General features: G+C 38.0%; 1 protein-coding gene across 6 annotated transcripts in view; it reads right to left on the bottom strand.

Moving 5' to 3' along the window:
* LOC308706464 (transforming growth factor beta-1-induced transcript 1 protein-like) overlaps positions 1-23566 on the bottom strand; it is a 216039-nt gene that overhangs the window by 59127 nt on the left and 133346 nt on the right. For all 6 annotated transcript variants that reach the window (XM_081392121.1, XM_081392122.1, XM_081392119.1 and 3 more), the window contains 3 exons: positions 21467-21539; positions 20899-20983; positions 739-912 (listed from right to left, as the gene is read on the bottom strand). In XM_081392121.1, coding sequence (XP_081248247.1) covers positions 739-912; positions 20899-20983; positions 21467-21539 — 332 coding nt within the window. The remainder of the gene's footprint in view (positions 1-738; positions 913-20898; positions 20984-21466; positions 21540-23566) is intronic.

Genomic DNA, 23566 nt, shown 5'->3' with positions numbered 1-23566 from the left:
CTTCGCCTGGGCCCAATGACAACGCAGTGCTGAAGTGCCAACTAGTCTCTTCCTATGGAGGATCCCTTTACCACTCTACAGATAAAGCGTTGTCGGGAAAATTTGTTTCGTGTACCACTATTTGTTTAGTGACAAAATAAAATAAAATTCTGTATCAAAATTTATAAGGAAAGACCAGTACTTTGTTTAGGCTTGGTTTGTAGGGAATTACAAACCTGCGCACATATATTCAAACGCACATAACTATAGAACCAATTCTTAATGCGCATGACAACGCCATCAGCGTTTATCACAGGTTCGCGTTTAAAGTCTGTGTAGAGAGAATGGTGTCGTCTTAGCGGCCCCTAATTTAATAACAAATGATCGTTGCGACGGAAGCGAATCAATCAAAACTAACTTTAGCTGGAAAATAACTTTATTAAAGAACAGATATAAAGCCAAAACAATCTCTGTTACCTTAAATTATACACTTATCTCTGTAACGCTGCTTTGAAACAATCTACATTGTTAAAAGCGCTACATAAATGAAGATGACTTGACTTGACAGGTCTGTCTTTAAAATGTTTTAAAAAATCTGTTTTTCTATGGAGAAAATAAATTATACTTTAACTTACAGACCTAAGTAAATACTTTGATAGTACCTCCAATAAGAAAACATTGAAACATAAAAAAAAAAATTATGGCTATTGACCACAAGTTAAACTACTGATTAATTCAGGATTTATTAAAGAATTTTACCTGTCCTACAACTGGTTTCTGACAAGTGGAACAGTTTCCCTTAGAGGAGGTAGGCACTCCCTGTCTGCTCAGATCTGATTTGAGGAGACCCAACATACTGTCCAATGAGCCTCCAGAGGATGCAGGGGGTCGAGAAGCTGTTTGCTGTGGAGATGCCGCCACAGTTACTGCTGGCTGATACAAAAAAAAAAAAAAAAAAACTCAATCACATAAAGAATATTAATATTTTTAAGTAAAGGTGAAGTGTAAATAAACTCTCTCCTAAAGCTTGATTTACGCTGCATGTCCACTGGCGTAGAATCAGTACAGCAAAGTGAGCATTTTCAATTCATTTCTATGGGAGTTGAATTTCATGCTCACATGGTGAATTGTGGGACTGACAGTGGATCGGAGAAAGCACTGAGAGCAGTAAAAAGTGTAAGAGTGTAAAAAGGTTGGCCAGTTTTTATATTTTTATAAAAATATCAAGTGAAAAACACGGGTGACAGTCAATCGCTGTGAGGTTCACATAGTGATGTCTTGAGCATTTAAAAAAAAAAAAGTGCAAGAGTTTATACTGTATTTGGTGCATAAATCATATTGAATACACATTGGATGCTTTGTAGCTGTTGTATATATGATACATATTGCAGTTTGAATGCTTTCATTGTGATTATATTGGCTTGGTTTACAAAAGTACTGTATATCTTTACAGCATATCTTTACATGGGGCATTTAGAAACAAAGCTCGCCTCTTTGCAACTGTAATCTCTTGTATCTGTGATGATTATATTGTTTATACGATCATATATATAATGTGTTGGAAAAAAAACCTAAATTAAACACTCGCTACAGACACACCCCAAAGCAGAGACATTTGAGGATTTTCAGAGACACAGAGGAGTTTTGGTGCTCTAGTGGACATTCACTGTTATACTTGCTGCGTCTGCAAGTTTGGTTGGTTGTGCGAGTTGTGGAGTATGTTATTGCGGAGTTGTGCATTGACTTTACAATTTTGTGCGGTTCTGCACATGCCATTTTTTTGTAACTTGAGCCAAAAGTAACTAAACAAACCAATGCATATCAGTACAAGGTCCTGTGTCTTCACGGAAGTCACGGAGGGGGCCCTTGTTCCCATTAGAGAACAGAGCATTCGCATCTTCAACTATCTCAACGACTGGCTCATACTGGCACACTCTCGAGATCAGTTATGCGAACACATGGACCGTGTGCTCAGTCACCTCAGCCAGTTGGGTTTTCAGGTCAACTGGGAAAAGAGCAAACTCTCCCCCGTGGAGAGGATCTCTTTTCTAGGTATGGAGTTGGATTAGATTGGACAGACAGCGTGCCTCACAGAGGAACGCTCTCGGTCGGTGCTGAACTGCTTGAATACGTTCAAAGGCAGGACGGCGGTCCCACTGAATTTTTTTCAGAGGCTCCTGGGGCATATGGCAGTGGCGGAAGTGGTAACACCACTCAGGCTGCTCCATATGAGACCGCTTCAGCACTGGCTTCACGGCCCGAGTCCCGAGATGGGCGAAGCAACGCGGCACTCACCGGGTGACAATCACACCTGTGTGCCACCAGACCTTCAGCCCGTGGTCAGACCCCTTGTTTCTGTGGGCAGGAGTGCCCTTGCAACAGGTGTCCAGGCATGCTGTGGTGTTCACAGATGCCTCTGCCACCGGCTGGGGTGCCACGTACAACGGGTATGCAGTGTCAGGGGTGTGGACGAGCCCCCAACTGCATTGGGATATCAACTGGTTCTCAGAACTCATGCTCCTCATGACAGCCCCTCCCTGGCCCCTTCCTCTGAGGAAGGACCTTCTTTCTCAGAGATGGGGCACCCAATGGCACCCAATCCTCCTTGGCCCCATTCCATACCCTCTTGGGACCTTGCCCTGATAATATTCAACAATATTATTGATCTGCCTTACTTAAGGTAGACGATGACACAATTTTCTTCTAGAAACAAACTTTGTTGTATTATTTTCATGTTATCACTATGAAGCTGCTTTGATACAATCTGCATTGTAAAAAGCGCTATATAAATAAAGATAACTTGACTTGACTTTCAGTTTGCTTGCTGAAGACACACTTCAGGATGCTCCCTTTGAGCCTTTGCAGTCAGCAGACTTAAAGCTTCTGTCCTACACTGAACAGTCATACACTGTTCGCTCGTTGGCCAGAGGAGAACTGGTCCCGACTGAGCCTGGTTTCTCCCAAGGTTTTTTTCTCCATTCTGTCACCTGATGGAGTTTTGGTTCCTTGCCACTGTTGCCTTGGCTTTTGGCTTGCTTAGTTGGGGACATTTAATATTGTAGCGTATGGACAGGACTCATGATTGCTTGTCATTATACATTTTAAGGAAGCTTTTAACCCTTAAACTCGTAATTGTAAATTAGAGCATAGCGCCATGAGTCTGGACTGAATTGATCTCTTTTGACACGTTTGTTACCAAGTGATGCTTAACAGAGAACATCTCAGAATTTGAGAAGATGGCTTCAAAGAGATCCCTATATGCTAACAGCTCTCTCTCTCTAAACCAGAGACCCAGGTGGCCATAAGATCTCCACACACACACACACAAACAAACATCCCTTTTTTTTTTCATTTAATTCCGAATACAAGTGATTCAGAATTTGTAGGTGACATATTAAAGCACGCATGTTGATTAGTTTTGTGTTATTCTAGTGTGATTCTCTAGTGTGTAGTTTTGAATTCTAAGTGGGTATTTTTAAGAATGATACACTATATTTGTACCCTAACTCCCCCCCAGACCATAAAATTTTATGGTCCTAACGGAATGTTAGCCAGCCAGGAATCTCACTGAGATTCTGGCAGAAGAGCAGAATTAAAGTGTTCATCCTAGATATTTTATATGTATAACCATTGAAGAAATATGTAAACTTGAATGTAATTTCTCTTTTTCATGATTGTTCTTCTCTGTGATGGGTTTTTGTATTCTTGTAAACCGTAAAGGAATAATGTTTCAGATGTGCACCCTGTTGCAATCATAGATATGCCATGTGGATCTTTCTAAAGTCCAATCTTCAATGCCCACTTATCAATGTACATCACATGTTGGGTTCATTTTATTCCTAGGTTGTTAGTTTAACCTTAAAGCTTATTTTTACAGAATAATAATCTATCTCGAGGTGTACCTTCGAAACATATCTAATTCGGTATCCACGTAAAGCTCTCCTTGTACTGAAACCAAATATATGCATCAGGATCTGGTAAAATGTATGATACTATTTTTACCATCGTTAGAGTATAACTGATCACATAATAACGCTGCCATAAAACATGAAAATTAAACTGGGAACTAAGACAAAGAAAGTTTCTTCCCGCTTGGAATGTCACGTTCCAATTGGCCTAAGCCAAGGGAGGAGTGAAATTTCTGTTCCCCTAGAAAAGCAGTTACACGGCGCGTTCAAGGGAGTTCTGTATTTTCTTTTGTCTTGTTTTGTTCCTGCTTTTTCGTTATTTTTCTTTCTTTTACGAACCCGCTTCATCAGCGAGAAGACCCATATGGCCCCCGTTTAGGGGGCATTCATTCACCGTTTTCGTGAATGAATGTATCTTTTATTTTCTTAAGTCTTTATTTTCGTCTTTGTTTAGACTCTAACATTCGTTCAGTGAAGCTTCAACTAAAAAGAGACTTGAATCTCCCGCGGCGCGCGCTCTTCCTCCTCAAGGACGTGCACGAGCACTGAAAGAATTCCTGGCTCCATGGCTCTTTAGGGAGTCATCATCTCCGTTTTCTTTTCTTTACTAAGTTTTATTTTCATATTCGTTCTCCCTCCACAAAGGGAGATGCACCCTTCTGGCAACTTCACGTTCGGTGAACCTTTAAACTTCGCGCGAGTCTGGCTCGCCCCAAAGACACGAGGAAACGCCCAGCTCTTAAGGAGCTTCTCCTTCTTCAGCAAATACAAAGAGAACCATACGCAAGTATTTTGATTTGTGATTTGATGAATCTGATTTCTTGTTGTCTCTCAAGGTTACTGCCTGTGATTTTGCCTAACTGGGATCTTTCTTTGATCGCACATTTAGTTTCACTTTCTCTCAACTCATTGTCTGAACTCTATTTCATCCTCTAAAGTCAAAAGTCATAACTAAAGTCAATGAGATGTTTTCGATCTTAAGCTAAAAAGCTGATTTGTTACTTTAAGTAACCTAATCTTATAAGAACAGGAGAGTTGTTTTTATGGCCAGAAAATAGCTTTCTTCAAATTATAAGAAAGAGATAATTTTTGTTGAGAAATTGTTAAGTTAATCTTACGGCCGTTTGCTGGACAAACAACCGTTTGATGATTATTCATTTCCATTAAGGGTTATCTCGTAATCGATCTGAAATAGGATTATTAGTATATGAATGATGAATTATAATTAGTTGTGATTGATTATTCAGATATACAAATCGATCTATTTTCAACTTCGAATAAATTAATGTAACTGTATTATGCAAAATATTAATCATATTCATGATTAATTATTAAAATTCCCTATAAATCATTTGAGCTAATGTTAAATGTACTACTAATGCCAGTGCGGTTACAATATTCAACAATATTATTGATCTGCCTTACTTAAGGTAGACAATGACACAATTTTCTTCTAGAAACAAACTTTGTTGTATTATTTTCATGTTTTCACTATGAAGCTGCTTTGATACAATTTGCATTGTAAAAAGTGCTATATAAATAAAGATAACTTGACTTGACTTTCAGTTTCATTTGTGAGAGTTTGCTTGCTGAAGAGACACTCATCTGGGGTGATGCTTGTTGCAGTAGTACTGTCATATCTGGCTATAACATTTTATATAGCCTATAACACGCTCTCACACATTGATTTTACATTTTGGGAGGAGTAAAATTTACATATGTGGTTTCAACAACCAGATGTATTTACACCTGTCCAGTTTTGTTTGGAATGTGTCTCAAACCACCTCCTGAAGTGGTTTGAGTGATCGGATTTACATCCGTCTCGAAAGCGTTTCAGACAGCATTTAAACCTGGCCTTTTCACGATCGGATTGATATCTGATCAGAGAAAACGCATGAAGTGACCAGGTGTAAAAAGGCCCATAGATGACTGGAGCTCAATACTCACGGCATTGGATGGGTAAGCCTAAACCAGGCAGGTTGTTCGAGTGGGAGAGCTCATGCAGCATCCGACGGGAATTCAGTACTCACAGCATCAAATGGGTAAGCTCAACCGTCAGTTAAACTGGGATGTTGATGCTGTTTTTTTTACCAGAAGGGCTCTCGCAGTATCCGACGGGAGCTCAATACTCATGGCATCGGACAGGTAAGCCCTGCCAACAGTTGAACATGGATGCTCACGGTTGTAGTTCGACTGGAAGGGCTCTCTCAGTATCTGACAGGATCTCAATACTCACAGCATCGGATGGGCAAGCCCCACTGGCAGTCGAATGGGGATACAGTTTGGCTGTTTTAACCGGAGGGCTCAAGTGGACGGGAGTCCAATACTCACAGCATCAGATGGAATAGCCCTGCCAGCAGTTGAAACGGCAATGGTCGCATATAGGGGTGAGCTCCTCCGGGAGCAGAGGGGATATCAAGTACTAGACGTGCAGTAGAAAAGTCAAGTTAGACGAAAAGACTAATGTTTTGGGTGGATGCAGACAAGCTAAATTTAAAATGGAGAAATAGGGTCGATTTGCTGATTTCACATACATATAAAATTGGGTTCCACCTCTCACGCTATTATCGTGAGATAATATGGGGAAAAGCAGCTCAAATTATTTCGCTGTATCAACAGAATGCGATACAGAATTCTGAAGCTATGAGCTGTATTTTTAAGGTAGCAGAGACAGTAGAGAGGATAAATCAATGTCTAAGAGATTCTGAGACAATCTGTGCTCTGATGTTGCTGGCGACTTCCAAAGTGATAGCTTTCGGTAGTATGGGCATCTGTGTTGTGCAGAACAGGAAAATTAAAATCTTTAGATTTTAGGGAGAGAGTGGAAAAAATGATGGTGTGTGGCTGAGCAGAGGGAGGAGGAGAGTGGGGCATGGCAGGGAGAGTAGGGCCTGAAGGCCTATTGCTGCGGCCTGTAGGATTGAGTGCGAAACAAACACAAAAAAATGAATCTTCCAGGTGAATTGTTCAAACATAATTTCTCACAGAACTGAACATTCCAGACACCAAATCACCAAACCCAGAGCCATAAAAGAAGGCTCCAGCCAGCCAGTCTCCGTTGACCAATGAAAACCCCCAGCTAAGAACTTTATGGTCATGCAAGCTTCAAAGAAGATGAGCCCAACTAAAGGAAGAACTGGTCAATGTAAGATAGCTTGGAAAAGAATGATTGGCTCAGAGATAGCACAATTCAGCCCGATCAAGATAACAGCAGAAGCTGCTCGAGCCCACAACATTCCAGACTCCCCCCTCCTTAAGGACCTCTGATAGACCTCAGGGTGTAAAATCGTTTCAAACCACAGAGCTGAGATTTTACCTATAACATAAATAAAATCATTCAAGAACAATTTTCAATGGACTTATAGATCAAGCATCATGCAACGACATGATTCTATATTGTTCCTACAATAGATGGGTGTATCTGATATGCTTAGATGCCATACAATTCATGTAATTGTTATAATTGTTAGATTTTTGAATGAAAATGTGTTGTGTTTCATATCGATATGATCATATGTTCTTAATTCAAAGGATGGCTTGATTGAAATCTGTGGAAAATGTTTCGGATTCTTATAATAGTAATAATGTCTTAGCTGTGGCCTCTGTACTCTTTGCTAGAGCTTAGAGAGTAAGGAGAGCACAGATAAGCTTGATTTATGATAAGAAGTGAAGAGAACGCCACCTCCTAAACAAAGACAGTGTCTAATTGGTTAGAACTGATCCAGGAGGCTGGGCGGACATTTGAGTTTAAAATCTTAACACCAGAACAAAGTTTAGAGTTTTTTTAGTGCAGAACCAAAAATGCAGCGGGAGATGAAGATCTAAGACAGACAAGTAACCATGTAAAACGCGCAGACGAAATAACCCAAATCAAGATCTGAAGAACATGGGTTAAGCTTCATTCAAGCCATCATCTACTCTTCTCAATTTCCTTTCTTTTCTTAGTTTCCTTTCTTTTCCGTTGTGAGTCTCGGTTCTAAGTTAAGTTTTGCGACAAGATTTCGAGCCACGTTTCTTCTGCAAAGCCAGCTTCAAACAAAGACTTTCATTCCGCCAGCACGCCACGTGACTGACCACGTGACCCAGACATCAGGCACTCGGAGACCAGCCAACGAACGGACCGGGAAAATCCCTTTCACGCAACAAAAAGGGAATCCCCAAAAGCAAAGACAAGCAAGTACTGCCTCCAGACTCTTAAACTGAACTGGTGTATTTGATACTGATTTAATAACCTAGGAAACGATAAAAGGGTTAAACTAATGATTGATGGTTCATTCAGGTTGTGTTTTATAAGTGCATAGAAACTTGGGACTACATCATCTCACTCTTAAACTCACTCTTAAAACTTAATCTTTCCTTACTCTCTTTCTTTCTGCAACGCGTATGAATGTGTGTGTCTGTGTTAGATATTAGTTGTATGTGTTAGAATAATCAATAAAGTCTTGTTTGTATTTTAAAGAGAAATATTACTTGTGTTATTGTGCTTACAAAATTTAATGTCTTAAACTTCTGATCTAAGTTACCTTGCTAACTATATAGTGTTTCACTATAGTTCGGATATTTATATCCGTTGCAGAGTTGACAATTACAGCCAGTTCAAATGAACCGCGAACGAGTCATTTGCTCGGTTGTAATAAGTGACTCTTTTGAATTCCCTATAAATTAATTAATAATTCCTTTGAGCTAAATTGTAATCACTACAAATTACAAATATCTTACAGGCCCGACACTCGAAGAGGATCCAGTCTTTCACAACAGGAAGACGGTGTTTGTATGAGATGCAACTTTGGGGCCCTACAGGCTTTGCTTGTTCTATTGGCGGCCTTAGAGGGTGAAGTGGATTAAGTAGATTCTGATTGCAAGGAGACATTCAAGTCATAGAGCTGGGCTTTGTTCATTCTCCTTGAGAAATCTTTGCTGCGCTGATCAGCGACTACCTCTATCTTAACACTGTCCATTTCTCAACTGCAAAAAAAAAAAAAGGTACCCTACCCGGATAAACTACATGCCAACGCCAAGCAAAGGTATTTAGACAAATTAAAGACTATAAACAACATAGATCCAAATGACTTGGCAGCCCGAGACCCCAAAGCACTACCTCCACTTACATAACCGGACATTGTGAACTATTTTGTTTTTGCATAAACTTTGCGTGTTACAACCAGACTTTAATCAACATTGAATAACTGTCAGGTGTATGTTCTGTTTGTGGACTCCTGTGTTGAGTTTCCTTTTTATTCCGTGTTTCCTCCCTGTGTTTAGTTCCTGTTTGCTTGGTTTCCTTGGTTTCTGATTATGTCCTTTGTCACTATGGTTACTCAATGGTATATTGATTACATGCACCTCTGTCTCATTCGGTTCCTTATTAACTCTATGTGTGTATATACTTGTTTAGTTTAGTTCTCATTCTGTTCATCATTTTCAACTAAAAACTTTGTATGCATTTTGGCTGTTCATTTACATGACAGTGGCGTTTTGGGGGCCTGAAAATTTTAACTTTTGGCCTGGAATGCATAGTACAGTGTTTTTTAGATGTTTTCCTGATCTGTGTGAATGGGGATCATTTTGCAACATTGTCGTCTGTACGCGAAAAATGCAACAGAAAAATGATTCTATTTTTTAGCACATCTTTGTTGTGTAAATGTACCCTAATACTATGTAGGTTTGCATGTTCCTTATGCTCCTGAGCTTATACTCCTATCTGTATAATTGAGAAATTGTAAATTAACACTCTTTCTACAAATAGATCCTGCCTCAACACTTCCTCACTCCTGCTGCAACCAACGCCTGACAATAGCAATACTCAGGGTGCGATCTGTGATAAAAGCAGAGGAGGGTATGTTTTTAAAACTTCTTTCATGAAAATAAATCACGAATTACAGCATGTATTTCGTGCAGCTGTTAAAGTAGATTTTTTTTTAATAGTTAATAATTAATAAAGGGAAGCCCCCTACTCTTACGTAAATCTGGAACTGCTCGTTAGGAGAGACTGTTTATGATTTATGGTGATTATAAAAAAAGGAGTGGGTGGATTTTCACAATTATAGGCTGGTTGTTTACACACACTGTGGACAAACATTTGTGTTCAAAGACCTTATAAAAGTGCTCGATGTTATGTCAGAACTGAACTGACGAATTGGGATCTCGCCTGAGAGCCTAATCACCTTAGAGTGTAAACTAAACGAGCCAATGGACATTGGCATGCGAGATTTGCATCGTGCACTCCGCCCTGCGAAGTCGGTATGTAAGGAAGCACGCTTGCATTTGCACATTCAAAGCTTTCGCTTCGGAGCTAAGCGTTTCGTCGATTCTGCTCTGCAATCATCTACTACGAGTGTTCTACAAACCACATGGCACTCTAAAATAGCATTTCCCTGCATTCATTGCAGCTGAACTAAAATAGTTCTTATCCACACTGTCCACTATCCAATAGTCTTGCACGCTGTGCAGCGACCATTTCCCTGTGCGCTTCAGCACTATATAAAAGAGCTATTTCCCTAAAAAAGCAATAACTATTTCTGGATGCGGTCATTTCCTGGCTCCGTTTGACAGTCATGATTGCTGCCTTACATGTCTGGGCTTAAAGCATGCTAAGGTGGCTTTTGTGGATGTGTCATGTACCCAATGCGGGAAGATGACCATCGTGGTGCTGCGGCTGAGACTCGAATACTTCAAACGAGGTGGAGTCCTCTTTGCTATGCCCAATCTAGTTCCTCTGCCCAGTAGAGGGTTACTTCGGTGAATACACGGGGTGACCTGAGGATCACAGTGGGGGCACTCCTGCCGAGTACATATCTGTGGGCCCCCCACTCCTCTAGCGAATCGCAAGCTGTGGAGCTTCTGAGTGATATTGCTGGTCCTTCTCAAGGGGGAACTAGCATTTCATTCGGGGCTCCAGCAGAGGATCAGATGTCTATCGCTGCATCGGAGGGTGGGCTAGAGTCCTTCAGGGATGAAGACTCGGCCTGCCCACTTCGGGGAGAGTAGCTTTAATTGAGCCTTACCTAGAGCTGACGGCCATGCTTTCCCGGGCTGCTGAGAGTGTCAGGCTCGAATGGAGGCCTCAACTGTGTCCCAAACGCTCAAGTTGGTATCTTGTAGCGGCGCACGCTGGTCAACAGCGTCCCGCCCCAGTAACTTTCTTTCCGAAAGTGCCCTTTTCTGCCTGAAACCGAGCTGGTGCCTCATCCGCCCTTACTACACTTGATGGTGGGGTGGCCAAGGGGTACGTAGAGATCACCCCAGTGGAGCGCGCGATTGTGATTTCCACATAGCACTGTCGCCTGCCTCAATCCGTGTCTCCCATCCAAGGCCTGTGCTTGCGGCCAAGGCTTACAGAGCTGCTGGACAGGCTGCCTCTGCCCTGCACGCCATGGCCCTCTTGCAATTCTACCAGGCCAAGGCAGGAGCTGCGCACAGTGACAGACCTCGCCCTATGCGTGACAAAAGTCACTGCGCGGTCCCTTGGGCAGACGCAAATGCAGTTGTGACTAGAGGTCTTCTCGGATTGTAAAATCTGTACCTGGCCTGAATAGACCCGAATCACTTCTTACCCAAACCCGATGAGCATAAATACATTTTTTAAAAAGAAAAACCCAACCCGAGACTGACCCGATGAATTTAGACCCGAGTCGGACCCGAAAGCATTTAATTTCAAACCCGACTGCACCCGAATGTACAAAGCATTGACATGTGCACAGCCTGCAGCCTTGTTAGTTAGAAAAAATCCCGGTGTCCTGCTGACTGATTTTCCCTCAGGCTTCCAATATGAATGAAACTGACGTGTGTTTAGCCCTCAGTAATGATCACTCTATCCTATTTTTGGGTAAAAATAAAAATAAAAATAAAAATAAAAAAATAGGAAAAATAATACTGAAGAAATGTATATGATAATCCATATGCTTTTCTCCACAATACAGAATTGTCCAGGTGTCCCCCCCCCCACCCCACCCCCCACCCCCACAGTAGATGCATAAGAGGCTCATTCATCTTGATTTTGCATACCTAAAAATGATTAAGAAATTATTGTCACAAATTTCTATCATAATAATATAATATTTTATAATAAATGTTATAATAAAGACCTTTCTAATGGTTTATAATCATAGTCTGCCTGCATGTTAACAGTTAACCCTGCAGTTTTTCTTTAACTGTTTTCTGTAAAATAAAAATATAATTAATATTATATTCTTATTACGGAAGCCCTGAACCGCAAGGTGAGAAAAAAAAATAAAGAAAACTTATCTTGTTATTTCGACTTAAGTCGTTATTTCGACATAATATCTCGTTATTTCGACTTAATAAGTCGTTATTTCGACATAAGTCGTTATTTTGACATAATATCTCGTTATTACGACATAAAATCTCGTTAATACGACATAATAAGTCGTTATTTCGACATAATATCTCGTTATTTCGACATAATATCTCGTTATTTCGACATAAATATCTCGTTATTTCGACATAATAAGGGGACATTCTAATATGCATTAAGCTACATTTAGTGTTCTTATAATGAGTTTCTATGGGAGGAAAATGCTTAACGTCAAATTAAACGCTTTGCGTTCATATTCTGGACTTATCTGATTTTTGTAGTAGCCAATACTTTATTATGATTTTAGTATCATATTGATTAATAAATGCACGCACAATTATCCGTGAACTTGATAAATGTTGCAGATATGTTTTAGGCTACTATCCACAAACAAATTGCTTTCAATTATGTGTGCAAAATTCAGAATTCAACGAATGCAGTGCAACAACAACAATAATAGTTAAATTAATATTAGTATTATTAATAATAATAATAATAATAGTCGCAGTAGTGCTAGGCTAAGGCAGTGCAAGCCAAGTCAAGTAAAACAGAGTTTCTTTGCGTTCATATAGTCTGGACTTATCTGATTTTTTTTGTAGTATACTTTATTATGATTTTAGTATCATATTGATTAAGAAATGCACGCACAAATATCCTTGAACTTGATAAATGTTGCAGATATTTTAGGCTACCCATAAACAAATTGATTTCATGTGCAAAATTCAGAATTCAACGAATGTGTAGCAATTTGTACAAATAGAGACATTTTTGTGTATAAAAGACATTTTTGTTTTATTTTGTATTAGTGATTATAATTTGCGCGTCCATTTATTGACGTCTGAGTCGATCTCATTTGAGTGTATTCGGCAATTTGCTTAACGTGGAATTAAACGCGTATATTCTGAGCTCATCAGATTTTGTTGTACATATACTTTATTAGTATGATTATTTACTGTGTTTGGTCTGTTAGTAAATATGTTAAGGTTTGTATTCATTTCGATATGCCACTAGAGAGAAGAATAAGAACGGGAATTATAGAATGCATTGTAGTTATGTTGACCTACTGTTTTCATAACACTGGATATTCTACTAATTTATACTTTTCTAAAACGTTGCATATTAATGGCAAATAACTTATTTGGCAATTACACATATAGTTTTGTGCTAGTTTTGTTGTCAGTATTGCTCTTTCAGCCAGCTTGATAGTTTATCTATTAGATTTGGTTTATTTGTTAACTTTACACAACTCAATCGCAGTTTTGTGTGTGTGTGTGTGTGTGTGTGTGTGTGTGTGTGTGTGTATAAATACAAAATAAAACAAAAATGTATTTTATTCACAAAAATGTCTCTATTTGTACAAATTGCTGCACATTCGTTGAATTCTGAATTTTGCACACATAATTGAAAGCAATTTGTTTGTGGATAGTAGCCTAAAACATATCTGCAGCGTTTATCAAGTTCACGGATAATTGTGCGTGCATTTATTAATCAATATGATACTAAAATCGTAATATAGAATAGGCCTAGGCCTACTATAAAAATCAGATAAGTCCAGAATTCCACTGTTGATAGGAAGATGCAAGTGATCTCGCCGGCGCCTCCATGCCGGCGAGATCACTTGCATCTTCCTATCAACAGTGGAATTCTGGACTTATCATGCAGTGTGTGCTCCACAATAATGGTGGAATATGTTGGAATAGACGATTTAATATGAATGATGGGCGTCAAAATCTTGTGGTTATTTGTTATAATCTTAGGACTTTATTATTATTGTCTAACCTGTATTATGATATTTGACGAATTGCATTGTTCCTTTTTTGTACGTTTTGGACAAAAGCGTCTTCTAAATATGTAGACTAAAATGTAATAATAATAATAATAATTATTATTATTATTAGAGTTTATAACTATAAATGAGTTCACTTAGTAATAGAGTAATATGTTTGTCATAATATAATTTAATAATATGATTTATCAATGCTTTATTTTTATAAACGCTTTTACAGTTTTGGATAAAATAGGCCTACATTTTTTGCATAATTTTTGCTTACAAATATAGCATTCATAAACTATTTTATGATAAACATATTACTGTCTTAAGTTAACTAATTTATAGTTATAAACTCAAATATTAATAATAACATTTTAGGCTACATATTTAGATGATGCTTTTGTCCAAAACTTACAAAAAAAGGAACAAGGCAATTCGTCAAATATCAGTCATAATACAGGTTAGACAATAATAATAAAGTGCTAAGATTATCACAAATAAACAAAAGATTTTGAAGTGAAGAGAAGTGTCCTTGAGACACTAGCAGAGACAATATTTCGTTACACTGCGCAGTGCGTATACCCAACAGGTGTCCAGATTATGAATGTAGTAGAGATGTTGATTGAAAAGTACCCATCCCGTCCGCTCAGTTTATAAACCGTAGGCCTACTCATGAATTCTCAAACTGTTTAACATTAGGCAATTACACATAGTTTTGTGCTAGTTTTGTTGTCAGTATTGCTCTTTCAGCCAGCTTTATAGTTTATCTAGATTTGGTTTATTTGTTAACTTTACACAACTCAATCGCAGATAGCCTATTTTGCTTCATGCTTGGTCATTATTGGCCAGATCAGAAACTATGTTTTACTTGACTTGGCTTGCACTGCCTTATACCACTACTGCGGCTGTTATCATTTTTATTATTATTAGTGTAATTGCCAAAGTTAATTGCCATTAATATGCAACGTTTTAGAAAAGTATAAATTAGTAGAATATCCAGTGTTATGAAAACAGTAGGTCAACATAACTACAATGCATTCTATAATTCCCAGTCTTATTCTGCCCTCTAGTGGCATATCGAAATGAATACAAACCTTAACATATTTACTAACAGACCAAACACAGTAAATAAACATACTAATAAAGTATATGTACAACAAAATCTGATGAGCTCAGAATATACGCGTTTAATTCCACGTTAAGCAAATTGCCGAATACACTCAAATGAGATCGACTCAGACGTCAATAAATGGACGCGCAAATTATAATCACTAATACAAAATAAAACAAAAATGTCTTTTATACACAAAAATGTCTCTATTTGTACAAATTGCTGCACATTCGTTGAATTCTGAATTTTGCACATTTGAAAGCAATTTGTTTATGGGTAGCCTAAAATATCTGCAACATTTATCAAGTTCAAGGATAATTGTGCGTGCATTTCTTAATCAATATGATACTAAAATCATAATAAAGTATAGGCTACTACAAAAATCAGATAAGTCCAGAATATGAACGCAAAGCGTTTAATTTGACGTTAAGCATTTTCCTCCCATAGAAACTCATTATAAGAACGCTAAATGTAGCTTAATGCATATTAGAATGTCCCCTTATTATGTCGAAATAACGAGATATTTATGTCGAAATAACGAGATATTATGTCGAAATAACGAGATATATGTCGAAATAACGAGATATTATGTCGAAATAACGACTTATTATGTCGTAATAACGAGATATTATGTCGAAATAACGAGATATTATGTCGAAATAACGACTTATGTCGTAATAACGAGATTTTATGTCGAAATAACGACTTATTATGTCGAAATAACGACTTATTAAGTCGAAATAACGACTTATTAAGTCGAAATAACGAGATATTATGTCGAAATAACGACTTATTAAGTCGAAATAACGAGATAAGTTTTCTTTATTTTTTTTTCTCACCTTGCGGTTCAGGGCTTCCGTATCTTATAATTATATTGTTATATTATTCTTAAATACTCTATTTTTTTATTTTGAATAATGAAAGTGTTATTGCAATAGTACTATTTCTTATTTTGTTTAATATTTTTATTTATATTAAAATATTTTTATTTATATTATATTAATATTTTTAATATAAGCACGAAATCTTGTGTCAAATTGTGCAGCCCTACAAGCAAGCACAACAAACTGGATGTTCTTATATATTTATTTATTTATTTATTTATTTTAAATCACACTTTAAATCGCAAATCGCTATTTTAACTAGAAAAATCTCAATTCAATTTTTTTACCCAATTCGTGCAGCCCTAATTTTAGCCTCCTTTGGTTTTCTCAGGTGCTCCGAACTCATCATCACCTCCAGCTTCAAGTAATCCATTTTTTTGAGGGGGTTTTCACATGAGATTTTGAGTCAGATCACAGGGGGGTAAAAAAGAACAGCATCCTTACTTGATTTTTACACAGAGATTGGTAGATCTATTTGTTAAATCTTTTGACTTTAAATCATATGACTAGTAAGTCAAAGTCCAAATCACAGTCTTTGCTGTCCCAACTTAATTGATATAAGTACCAATGTAGAACATTATATAGAAACTGTGTCTATTCCTCGTTTAGTGAGGTCAAACATTAAATCTACTGTAGGATCTAGGAAAAATCTAATTGTGATTAAACCAGAAAATCTCAATATTAGTGAACAAAAAACATTTCTAAAGCTAGGTCTTCTAAACATTAGATCGCTCACACCTAAGGCGGTTATTGTAAATGAAATGGTCACAGATAATAGTTTTGATGTACTTTGCCTTACTGAAACCTGGCTTAAACCAAATGATTATTTTGGTCTTAATGAGTCTACTCCACCAGGATACTGTTATAAGCATGAGCCCCGTCTGATTGGTCGTGGCGGCGGTGTTGCAACAATCTATAGAGATATTCTTAACGTTACTCAGAAAACAGGTCACAGGTTTAATTCGTTTGAAGTACTTGTGCTAAATATTACGCTCTTAGATGTAAGAAATAAATACCTATTATCTCTAGCTTTGGCTACTGTATATAGACCTCCAGAGCCCTATGCTGATTTCCTAAAAGAGTTTGCAGACTTTCTCTCAGATCTATTGGTCAATGTCGTTAAAGCATTAATTGTTGGAGATTTTAACATACACGTAGATAACACAAATGATGCGTTAGGGGCTGCGTTTACAGATTTATTAAACTCCTTTGGGGTCAAGCAAAACGTCACTGGTCCCACTCATCGTCTTAATCATACACTAGATTTAATTATATCACATGGAACCAATCCAACCGATATAGATTTTATGCCGCAAAGTGATGATGTCACTGACCATTACATGGTAACTTGCATACTACGTACTGCTGAAATTTGTCATGTTGCACCACGCTATCGACCAGGCAGAACAATCCTTCCAACCACTATAGATAGATTCTCAAATAGCTTACCTGATCTATCTCAGCTGCTCAGTGAACCCAAACAAACAGATGAACTTGAGGAAATGACTAGCACTATGAGCACCATTTTCTCTAGTGCATTAGATATTGTTGCACCAATTAGATTAAAAAAGGTTAGAGAGAAAACTAAAGCACCATGGTACAACAGTGCTACGCATGTTATCAAGAGAGAAACTCGTAATTTAGAGCGTAAATGGAAACAAACTAATTTAGAGGTCTTTAGAATCGCGTGAAAAGACAGTATGTCACATTACAAAAAGGCCCTAAAAGCAGCCAGGGCTGAGCATCTCCGCAAACTAATAGAAAATAACCAAAATAATCCAAGGTTTTTATTTAACACCGTGGCTAGACTAACAAATAAACAGACATCACCTGAGCAAAATATTCCGTTACAGTTTAGTAGTAATGATTTTATGAATTTCTTCACTGAGAAAATAGAAAGTATCAGAAACACAATTGTAAATGTACAATCTTTAATGGTGTCTTATGATTCAGCCTCAATTAACGCCCCTCAAGAACAACTACAGCGCTTTACAACTATAGGACAGGAAGAGCTAAATAAACGTATCATTGCATCTAAACCAACAACATGTTTATTAGATCCAATACCCACTAAACTACTGAAAGAAGTGTTACCTGTAGTGGAAGAGCCTCTTCTCAATATTATTAACTCGTCTTTAACTTTAGGTCATGTTCCAAGAATATTCAAGTTGGCAGTTATAAAACCTCTCATTAAGAAACCACAATTAGATCATAATAGCCTAGCAAATTACGGACCCATTTCAAATATTCCATTTATGTCTAAAATACTAGAAAAGGTTGTGTCCGCTCAATTGTGCTCTTTCTTGCAAGAAAATGATATCTATGAAAAATTTCAGTCAGGATTCAGGCCGCATCATAGCACAGAAACTGCGCTCGTTAAAATTGCAAATTATTTACTTCTAGCTTCTGACCAAGGCTGTATCTCAATACTAGTTTTACTCGATCTTAGCGCTGCGTTCAACACTATAGATCACAAAATACTCTTAGATCGACTACAAAATTACACTGGTGTTCAGGGACAGGCATTAAACTGGTTAACATCAGTTAACTATGGAGTGCCGCAAGGATCTGTGTTAGGCCCTCTGCTATTCTCAATATATATGCTGCCACTTGGTAATATTATAAGAAACCATGGAATTAGTTTCCACTGTTATGCTGATGACACTCAATTATATATTTCATCACGACCAGATGAAAACACAAAATTATCTAAATTGACAAAGTGTGTTAAAGATATAAAATACTGGATGACGTGTAATTTTCTGCTATTAAATTCAGATAAAACGGAGGTATTACTTATTGGTCCAAAAAACTCCCCACAAAACCTCTTGCAATACAACTTTAATTTAGAAGGATGTCCTGTTACTTTATCCACTACAGTAAAAGACCTGGGTGTTATACTAGACCGCAACTTGTCTTTCGAAAATCATATTTCATATGTTACAAGAACAGCCTTTTTCCACCTTAGAAACATTGCTAAGCTACGTAACATGCTATCTGTTTCTGATGCAGAAAAGTTAGTTCATGCATTCATGACCCCGAGACTAGATTACTGTAATGCTTTATTAGCTGGTTGTCCTGCATCCTCAATAAACAAGCTACAGTTAGTCCAAAATGCAGCTGCTAGAGGTCTTACTAGGTCAAGAAAATATGATCATATAACACCAATTCTATCATCTCTACATTGGTTACCTATTAAGTTCCGTATCAATTACAAAGTATTGCTACTGACCTATAAAGCCCTAAATGGTTTAGCTCCAGTGTATTTAACGGATCTTCTATCGCCCTACAGTCCATCGCGCTCTTTAAGATCACTAAATTCGAGGCTTCTGGTCATTCCTAGGATATCTAAGTCCACTAAAGGAGGGAGTGTTGTAGTTTTGAGTTCTGTTTCTGTGTTTTCAGTTTTTCTGTGATCGTTTTCCCCTGTCTTCTGTTGATTTTGGTTTTGTCCTGTTTTTCCCGGTCTGTTTAATTATTTCATCTGCGTCACCTGTTCTACCCTCATTAGTCTTGTCAGCTGTGTCTTGTTTCCCTGATCTGTTCTCCTGTGTATTTAAGCCCTGTGTGTTTCAGTCATCACTTGTCGGTCAATGTTTGTTTTAAGTTAGGTTTATCTGTAATCTGAGCACACGCTCCCTTTTTGTTTGTATCTGTGAATATTGAGAATTAAAACCTTGGAATTAATCTCCTTCGTGTTCATCTCCTACTTCATCCACCCTGAAGCCTAACAGGGAGGGCATTTTCACATTTAGCTCCTAAACTCTGGAATAGTCTTCCTGATATTGTTCGAGGCTCAGACTCGCTGTCCCAGTTTAAAACTAGATTAAAGATGTATCTCTTCAGCCAAGCATTCACATAATACTTACCTTTTATACTACAGTTAAATTGGATCAAATGCATTAATATGAACAGCAGCTATGCTAATTATTTCCCATCTGCTTTTCTGTTGTTATCTCGGGACGCTAGTAAATAGTTCATCAGCTCCAGTTTGTATCCAGCCTCTCATGGAGACTTCAGATGCCCCAACACCCGTGAAGAGACGACTCGACGCCTATGAAGAGATGACTCGGCGCCCGTGAAGAGACGACTCGCTGCCTGTGAAGAGACGACTCGACGCCCGTGAAGAGATGACTCAACGCCAGCGATGTTATGCCCTAAATTAATACATAATTAACTAACTTTATTTTTCTATGTACATTTCTGAATTGCACTTTCTGTAAAGCTGCTTTGAAACAATATGTATTGTGAAAAGCGCTATACAAATAAATTTGAATTGAACTGAATTGAATTGAACTTTAGCCATCTTTGTTGCATTATATGCCAAAGGTGACAGTTCAAAATGGGAAAATCACTTCTTGTTTTTTTGCCCAAAGATTGCATGCCTGTAACTCATAATAAAGATAAGGGTCCGATTATATGTATGTGTGAACTCGTGAAATTAGGTTTTAATAAAAAAGTTCGGCAGGAGCACGTTCAGATAATCTACCCAGTTAACTTGAGAGGAGGCTTATATATAGAGCCAACTTACCTCTGTTCCACGACAGTTTTTCCAGCATCTCTCCTCCACCCCAACTCCTCACTCTCAATTATTCCTGATTCCTGATATATATCTGATTGTATGTAAGTGTGAACTCATGAAACTTTCTGGAGGATTTGTTTTGTCCCAACTGCCCAGTCATTTTATAAAATAGTACAACAGCGATCACATCGACTATAAATGCCTCTGAGGTGTGCGATCAGTCAGCAGATGGTTGCGGTACAGTGCTTGGCGAAAGTATAAACAAGGCTTAACCCAGCTTAATAAGTTAACTATCAGTAAGCCAATTGCAGTTACTAATTATTAATTTTGTATTTTTATCTGGTGGTGCTAGTGGTGCAAACATAACAAACATCACCTTTAAATGCTTAAAATTGTGTATCAAACATACTGTGCTTTGGACTCTGAAGTCTGACAGAGATGCCATTAGTTTGTCCAGCTCTAATGTAGCAGATGTAGCTGATGGTTTCGCTGAGCTAGAAACAGAGAAAAAAAAATCACCATCACTGTCCAACAGTCATAAATACTTATTGATTATATACAGTCTACACCCATACAAATTTGATCTTTGTGAATTAAAATTTTCTTCCAGAATGTTACATTACTGCATACAAAGACATTTATTTAACCCTTAAACAGGCAAGAGTGGAAAATGATAAGCAAAAAATCATTTCATGTCATTTTTTATATCATCTGGACTTAAGTAAAACATATCCAAAAGAATTTTTGAAATATTTGATATATTTTGGATTTTATGAGTTGTGACTCCCAGTTCACGTTGCCTGTTTTAGGGTTAAAAAAAGATGTCTGCAGGGATATGCCATCAGTCAGTAATAATACCACTATCTAGTTAGTATGTAGTAGGTATGTAATCTCATACCTGTCATAAGAGATGGAGAATGAGTATATAGAAAAATGTGTATACAGACCAATATACATAAATATATCAGTGCACTAACCAAGTTGAGGACGGACCAGACTTTGAAGACTTATCATCTTTTTTGGTGCTGGGGAATTGAGCCAAAATCTCATCTAAGAAAGACAAAGGGACAACAAATGCTTCAGAATAGTTCTGCCCAGAATGGAATGCTTGGATGCAGCTTACTGAATACTGCTCACTAAATACTGGATGCTGCCAACCCATATAGCAAGGTGACATTGATACAAGGTTTTGAAATGAGCATTGAAATTTTGATGAAAGACGACAGCACACGTAGGTGGAAAAAGTGATTTTGATTTGTACATTTGATTTGTAGTTGATCACCTCAAGATCATGCAGAAATGTTTCTCTGCAGAACACTTGTGGGTGTTACCCAATCAGTGCGGCCTTTTCAAACTATGATGGGCATTTTCAATCGCTTTACCTTTTTTGCTCCAATCCTTTAGGGGCTTGGTTTAGGGGTGGGCCTTCATGATTTTAGCAAATCAGATAAAGCGGTTGAAAAACACCCATCTTGTCTCAGGTACGTAGGTAGTAGCCTTCATTCCCCGATGGAGGGAGAGAGACATGGTGTCGAATTCTAACACTAGGGGTGACTCTTGGGAGCCACAAACACCTCTGACGTATTCAGAAAGACCCATGAAATTGGCATGTGGAATTTGCATGTCTGGCCATGCCCCCAGACATACGGACATCATACGCTCAGGTTTGTGCTGAGGATCCGAGGTAGCTAGACTGCCCAGACTGCAGCTATGCAGATATCTTCTCTCTCTTGCTTCATATTGTTGCTTTGTGTTGTTGCTATGCGCTGTGTCACTCTGTCGTTGCGTTATGTTGTTTCACTCTGTCATCTTGGTTGCAGTTCCATTAGAATTCCACTGGAGGTGATCGCGGGCGAGTGCAGACTGAATGGGAGTCTATGGGGCTAGACGGCTAAATTTGTCTCTTTCAACTGATTGCCGTTGAGAAATCTCAGATTTTATTGTAGGTTTAGCAAGTTCAACATGGGTTATAAGTCGAAAATTGAATGAACGAGTACTTATGTCCTTTCGATTTCTTACAGGTTGAGTTGTTGTTGCCCATAACACGCTAGCATTCTGCTAATGAACGCTGATTGGTCAGTGAAGGACTGATTACGACCAGAGATACCGCTTGATGGCATCGTGGGATCCGAAGCGGGACCAGAAACAAACAAAACAAGCTGTGTCAGCTGTGTTGTCGATGCCTCGAGAGAAAAGAAAGTGCAGAGCGCGAAAGCACCAAAGCGACTGAAGGATTGCCGTAAAGCAGTATCTCTGGTTGTACGATGTGTATGACGTCATTGACATTTTAAATAGACTTTTTAAAGCAAATAAGTGACTCTAAAAAATCTAACACCCAGCAATGTGTAATTTCTTTTCATCTCCTTTCGAATACAACATTCAAATTACTAGACAAAAAATTATATCCTGAGAAAAGTGGATTTTGAGGAGTATAGCGTCATAGACCTCCATTCATTCTGCACTCGCCTGCGAGCGCCCCCGCATGGACAGAGACGTGTTACTGCAGCCAGTCCAGAAACCGAAAGTAACCAGAGAGTGCCAATTCTCTTCCTATTAAACATTCTCTGATCCGATGGACACTTTACTATCCCATGATGCCACGGGAGAGGAGTTGTCGTCGTTATATTTGAAAATGGCGGAAAATGGAGACGCGGCTGTTTTCAAGTTTAAGTACTTTACAAAACACTTTTTGTTTCTTTGTGGTTAAACTGTATTTGTTTAAATGACAATTTTATCATTATTATTACCGAACAGAACGAGCTAATGCCTGTCAACTAGTTAACACTGTTTTATTTAAACAAAGACGTTGTTTCTTAGTTAAATGAGAAAGTTACAAAACTTTTTTTTTTTTACTTTTTTTTATTATTATTATTTTACAACGATTTTATTTCTCCTTTACCAGTGTTGATATGTAATATGTGTTGGCTAACGTACGTAGCAAGCTACTGTTATCAAGTGTACCTCAACTTGTCCATGTAACATTAATATTAATATAATAATATAGATTGATCATGGTTCATCACTAATGTTAAATTCTGTATTGATTTAGCAAGGGGCTGATGAACACACCTGTGTTC

Source organism: Scardinius erythrophthalmus (genome assembly GCF_964197995.2).
Source record: "Scardinius erythrophthalmus genome assembly, chromosome: 18".
NCBI classification, from domain to species: domain Eukaryota; kingdom Metazoa; phylum Chordata; class Actinopteri; order Cypriniformes; family Leuciscidae; genus Scardinius; species Scardinius erythrophthalmus.
Note: the sequence above shows the minus strand (reverse complement) of the source record. Positions and strands in the feature narration are given on the sequence as shown.